At 40.8% G+C, this 6000-nt stretch overlaps 1 protein-coding gene across 1 annotated transcript in view; it reads right to left on the bottom strand.

Annotated features, from left to right (window-relative positions):
- The window catches only part of LOC126251632 (F-box only protein 32), a 554853-nt gene extending 549431 nt beyond the window's left edge, over positions 1-5422 (bottom strand). Inside the window, exon 1 of the mRNA XM_049952177.1 lies at positions 5164-5422. Coding sequence (XP_049808134.1) covers positions 5164-5297 — 134 coding nt within the window. The 5' untranslated portion in view covers positions 5298-5422. The remainder of the gene's footprint in view (positions 1-5163) is intronic.
- Positions 5423-6000: the final 578 nt, after the last annotated feature.

Consider the following 6000-nt stretch of genomic DNA (forward strand, 5'->3'; position numbering starts at 1 on the left):
AAATCTCTGACCCACCCGGGAATCGAACCCGGGCCCTTAGGATTGATATTCTGTCGCGATGACCACTCAGCTACTGGGGGCGAACACAGAGATGCTGAAAGAACTGAAGTGACAGACTCTTAAAGACACGTTAATTATCCGGAGAAAGCCTACTTACAAAGATTTAATAATAGGCTTTAAATGATGAGTCTACGAATATGCTACAACCCCGTACACATCGCACCCATAGGAATCGGGAGAACAAAATTAGGTTAATTGCAGCATGGTTTTCAGAGTACACATGTAGAGAAGAGGCAGGTGCGTGGAGAGAGGAAACTATTTTTAAAAAAAGGCCGATAATCAAGGAAACTAGTTTTCCAGATCTGCAGTGCGTGACGGTGCGCATCAAGAGGAGCATTCGTGAAAGCGAGAAGACACAGAAGAGTGCTTCAGTTTCGCTTCGGGATCAACCAACTCTTACGAAGGCTCCGCTTCCGCGGCATTGCCTAATTAGCAGGCGTCACGCTTCTCGCTTCAAATACTGTGAATATCTAGCTCTAGTGGCTTTGAGGGTACCTAGTACAGAAATCCGCATTTCATAACAAACAGGAAATGACCATAGTGGAAGAATGATTTTAAAGATACACTTTGACTACTGAAGACTGTAAAATCACGCAAAGGTAAATCAGGTACTCCATCACAGTATTATTAGTTGTTTCACTGGACAAGTCTGTGGCTGATCACATGAGACATAATGAGATATTCACTCTGCAGCGAAGTGTGCACTGATATGAAACTTCCTGGCAGATTAAAACTGTGTGCCGGACCGAGACTCGAACTCGGGACCTTTGCCTTTCGCGGGCAAGTGCTCTACCATCTGAGGTACCCAAGCACGACTCATGCCCCGTCCTCACATCTTTACTTCCGTCTCCTACTTTCCAAACTTCACAGAAGCTCTCCTGCGATCACTAAGAGTGCTAGTTCTGCAAGGTTCGCAGAAGAGCTTCTGTTACGTTTGGAAGGTAGGAGACGAGGTACTGGCAGAAGTAAAGCTGTGAGGACGGGGCGTGAGTCGTGCTTGGGTAGCTCAGATGCTATAGCACTTGCCCGCGAAAGGCAATGGTGCCGAGTTAGAGTCTCGGACCAGAACACAGTTTTAATCTGCCAGGAAGTTCCATATCAGCGCACACTCCGCTGCAGAGTGAAAATCTCATTGTGGACCAAGCTGACTGTCCCCTCCCATGCGGCCCCGCAACCAGGAATGATGAACTGGGGTGTAATTTCTTTTCATAGCGGGACTTCTTTGGTTATCATCCGCGGAACCCTTACAGCACGGCGGTACGTCGACGATTTTCTACGCCCAGTTTTATTGGCCTTCATGGAAAGCCATCTTGGGCTTTCATTTCAGCAAGATAAGGCCCGCCCGAAAGTGGTTAAAGTTTCTACTGCTTGTCTTCGTGTTTGCCAAACCCTTCCTTCGCCAGCGAGGTCGCCAGATCTCTCCCCAGTTGAGAATATCTGGAGCATTATGGGCAGTGCCCTCTAACCATCACGGGATTCTGACATTCTAACGCCCCAATGGGACAGAGTTTGGCACGACATTCCTCAGAACGACATCCAGAATGCGTAACGACCAGGGGTGGTCAAACACAGTATTGACGTGCTCAAATTGTGAAGCTCTTTCTCTTGAATAATTCATCATTTTTTCTGAAATGGCAATCATATGTTTGCCTGCACATACACCCCAAATCTACCGAGTTCCATCCCATTCGGATAAGTCCGTGGTGCGTGGTTTTTTGTCTTGGAGTGTATCAACAGCTCTCTTTAAAGTTGACTGACTCAGAAATATCGAAACGATGAAAAATACAATGATGAACATCAGTACTGACAGTTACAACATTAATTAACATTCAGTGTTACGGTTGGCTTCATTAAACGAGGCTCAATGGTGGAGAATGTTCCTGCCGCGAAGCATCAATAGGAATCTACCCAGTGTTCACCTGCAATTATTTGGAAAATCACAGATCAGTCAAATAAGGATGACTAGACTAGGTAAACAAGTCTGTATCCCCTTACATAAATAGTGTTTTCCTACATCACCACTCATTTTAATGTTTTACAGTTTTCATAACATTATTACGTAGATATGAAGTCTTGCTGTAGGAACTAGATGAAAGGGAAAAACCTTATTGTTGCTTTCACAGTACTGGAAAAGTTGCGGCATTACTAGCTGCTAAATATATTAAGTAGAATAAAAACTGTATATTGTATTATTATTTTATCTCCTGTTAGCCGTAGTTTTTTTATTGATCTGTATGTCAACTACTTCACAAAAAGTTGCGAAATAAGCGGACCAGAATACACTGGCTGACGATAACCCGACTTGCTTGCGGAGGTATGCGATATCTATTATCAAGCTAATAAGCTCGGAGACGACGGCTTGGAGTTTCGAAATCGGTTGCAAAGAGGCAGAAAATAAACATAACTGATTACAGATCACGTAATATGAGAACAAATAGTTTTTACGCTATATAAGAGTGACACATGTAACTTGGACTTGAAAACGTGCCATGTAGCATTAAGTTTTCCACTCCTGTGGAAACTGACTGAAAATAAACGTGTTCAAGGAAATGCTCGAAAGATTAAGCTCGTTCATCTGTCTTGGTTACAATGGATGGATATTACTATTACTTTTAAGCAAGTTCATGTTAAGACAAATCTCGCAATCAAATGTTCGGTGAGAAGATTCCATTGTAAGAACCATCAGCCCGTTTGATGGATCATTCGCCGGTTAAGTTACTGGACAGGGTAAACTTTGGTAAGTAAATGTAATCTAAGGAAACAGCGTGACCTGGTTAAAGAAGGCTTCCACTGTTCGCCTAAAATGATATACCTGTACAACTTCGACTTCTTCCTGCAGTGAGTTACACCATGGGGAAACTAAACCGGCTATGCCAAGTGTTTTTGTATGGTGTGACACTGAGGGATTCTCACTATTACACTGCAAAGGAAAACTCAGTAATCACCGAAAACTAGGCGTTCTTCTTTGGTGAACTATAAGCAAAACGATGCAAGGGTTAGAAAGGGGGTAAATCATTTCTCGTGAGGACAATATACGTCTCCACAAACATGACCGCATCCGAATACAAACGGAAGTAACGTTGGCGCGAAAGGGAATTACGGCATCATACTTAAGCCACGAAGCTTAGCTAATGCGCTGCGCAACAATGCGTGTGCAAATAGGCAAAATGAAATCAAAACTATGCAATTATTAAGTCACTTGACTAAATTACATCCTATACAAATATACAAACTAAAAATGAAAAGCCAGTTTCAAAGGAAATAAATACGTCCCTGTCCGGGACATGAAGCAATAGCTAGGGTATTACATGGTTGAACAATGCAGATGTCTTTCAAAATGGTAAAGAGCAGCAAATCGGTCCTCGTTTCTGTTCTAACTCCATTATAGCAGTTCCAGCTAGAACGGAAACGACGACTGATTGCTGCTCTTAACAATTTTCAAAGTTATATCACATTCGTGGAGCTCATTCCACCTTCTTAACGGAAGATAATTTGATGACTGCAGGTATTCTCCTGGTCAGCTACCAAGGCCTTGGGGTTCAGAAAGAACAGTTGCGGAGCTGTTCATTCGCTCTTCGCTTGGCATTAATTTACCAGCATTGACAATCTTATCTTCCGAACGTGTCCAGCACGAAGCAGAAAACTCAGTCGACCAATTTTGCAACATTTTTGATATGATTATTAATCACCCCCTTTCAGCTTCTGCGTGTCTTTATTTGGGACTAACGCGAATTTATTTGCTTTGATTAGCTCTTCGTGTATTAACTTCTGGAAAAGAACGGAAGCGTTTAAGGAACATGTCAAATTTTAGAACAATAAAACGTTTCTGGGTGCATTTGTTACAAAACAGCCAACAATTCGAATGGTACAATGGAAGGACATTTATTTGCTTGGCTAAACATACTGGAACCAGAGTTTACGACACATTTAAAACTAAACCGCATAAAAATATCTCTGTCAAAAGCCGAGTAGCAGTCTCGAAACCAACCTTTAGATTAAGGCCCAATAACGGAAAAAACTACTTGACGAATTTAAATGTATTAAACTACTATAACGAATTTTAATTAATTGCGCTCCTTTGTCTAGTAGTGTGTGCCTCGTTTCCTTGCGTCAACATGTTTCAAAGAAGTATGTTAGCCGAGTTGCTGTTATTGTTTATTTTCTTTTGTTTATCTGAAAGGAAGACAAGAACATTCAGTCTTAGAAAGTAAAATAAAACATCTTTCTTTGAAAATGCATCATTTTTGACTTCACGCTTTGAAATAAGTAGGCTTGTGTTTCGTGAATTCACTGGCAACAATCTCTGCGGATAATTCCACATTTACATAAATTTCTGTGAGAAAGTAGAATGAAACCACTGTTTTTCCGAAAAATCTTGTTTCTATTTGTGTTGCCTGCCTGTTCGCAGATTGTACGCAAATAAATCTAATGTTAATTAACCGTTTCAAGACATTTCTTCACAAAATCATCGTAGGTACACACGCCTCACAAATCCCATTGTTTTGTGAATTATTGGCTTAACAATCCAATTAACATAAAAATGTGTCACATTATGAAACTGTGGAGAACAGTTATAGAGCGTTTGAAACGAGACGCATATCAGTGGAACTTAGTCTGTATCGACAGTGCTTCGCGCATCAAAGAAACAACTCGGCTGACATTTGAAAATGGCGCTTGAAGAGAACAAAGACTTAATTATATACTCCAATTTACTTCATTTAAATCTGGCATGAAAATTGTTACGACACAAAACTTACGTTTCTGGCAATACTCTAAATAAACCTTTGCCACCATTTATGGAAAATAAAATAATAAACGCAGATTCTGGACTACCAGCTGACGAAACGTATTTTTCCGTCCTTGAAAACGGTCATTTGATTTATTTTAGAATCAATAGCATAAAGAAACAAAAGAAAGGCAGTGACAGATGTGAAAATGCCATATTTCTTTGTTAAACAAACTTTGCGTTAACTATGCAACGAACCGATATTAACGACGGCATCAGGAAATACTAGTCAAAGATGTGTTATGTGTAAATCAAACAATTGATTCAAAACAAACAAACAGCCAGCATACGAATCAAAACAAAATACGACAACAAACCTGGTATCCATGTTGTCCTGCGCACTGCCGTTAATCTGCCGCCCACATTCAAGTATTTTCTTTTTCTCCCATCCCTCTTCTGTTTTAACCCACTCCTCCCCAGGAGATCTCCAGTCTTTAGAAATGAACGGCATCGTCAAGGGACAAGACACCAACCCAACGCGCACACCAGACGAGCACCAGTCGGAGAACTAAACCATCAAAACATTGAGCGCATGGCTTTGTTGACTGCTTTGACGTCTTCCAATCAGCTGACAGAATCATATGTTCTTTCTCTCCTTCCAGCGTCCAATTACGTCGCAGCTCGTAGCACTGCCCTGCCCTCTGCAGGTTAGTTTGGAGACTTACAGAATTCAGGAAGTGAGGTAACTGCGACATCTGTTGGTGTACTCACGAACTAGGTCGACGAAAGAAACAGCCGATTCTGATGTTCGGTGCCTGAGAACTGTTACATATTGTTAGCGTAATGAATTGTACAGGAATTTACGGCATCTTTTTTTTAAAGGCTGTAATTTTAGTTGGCATTTTACTTACACAAACGCTTAAATGATGTGCACAAAAATAAACAAACGAAATTGGTTTTTTTTTATTAAAAAACATTCATCAATTCCGTATAGGAGTTGTGAATCAAAATACTTGCAGAACATGATAGCTTAAGAGCGCTTTCGAGTAGTGTATAAATGTAACTACTGTATATGCTACTTGAAAAGTATTTCTAATGCCCCAATAAAAGGAATGTGAAATGTATAGTCTGTAAGAGCTTCTAACAAAACCAAGCAAAGCTTCCGTAAATGTTTGGTACAAATGTGGTAGAACGGTAAGAAACGACAGTGGGAT

Source organism: Schistocerca nitens, chromosome 4 (assembly GCF_023898315.1).
Source record: "Schistocerca nitens isolate TAMUIC-IGC-003100 chromosome 4, iqSchNite1.1, whole genome shotgun sequence".
Classification (NCBI taxonomy): Eukaryota; Metazoa; Arthropoda; class Insecta; order Orthoptera; family Acrididae; genus Schistocerca; species Schistocerca nitens.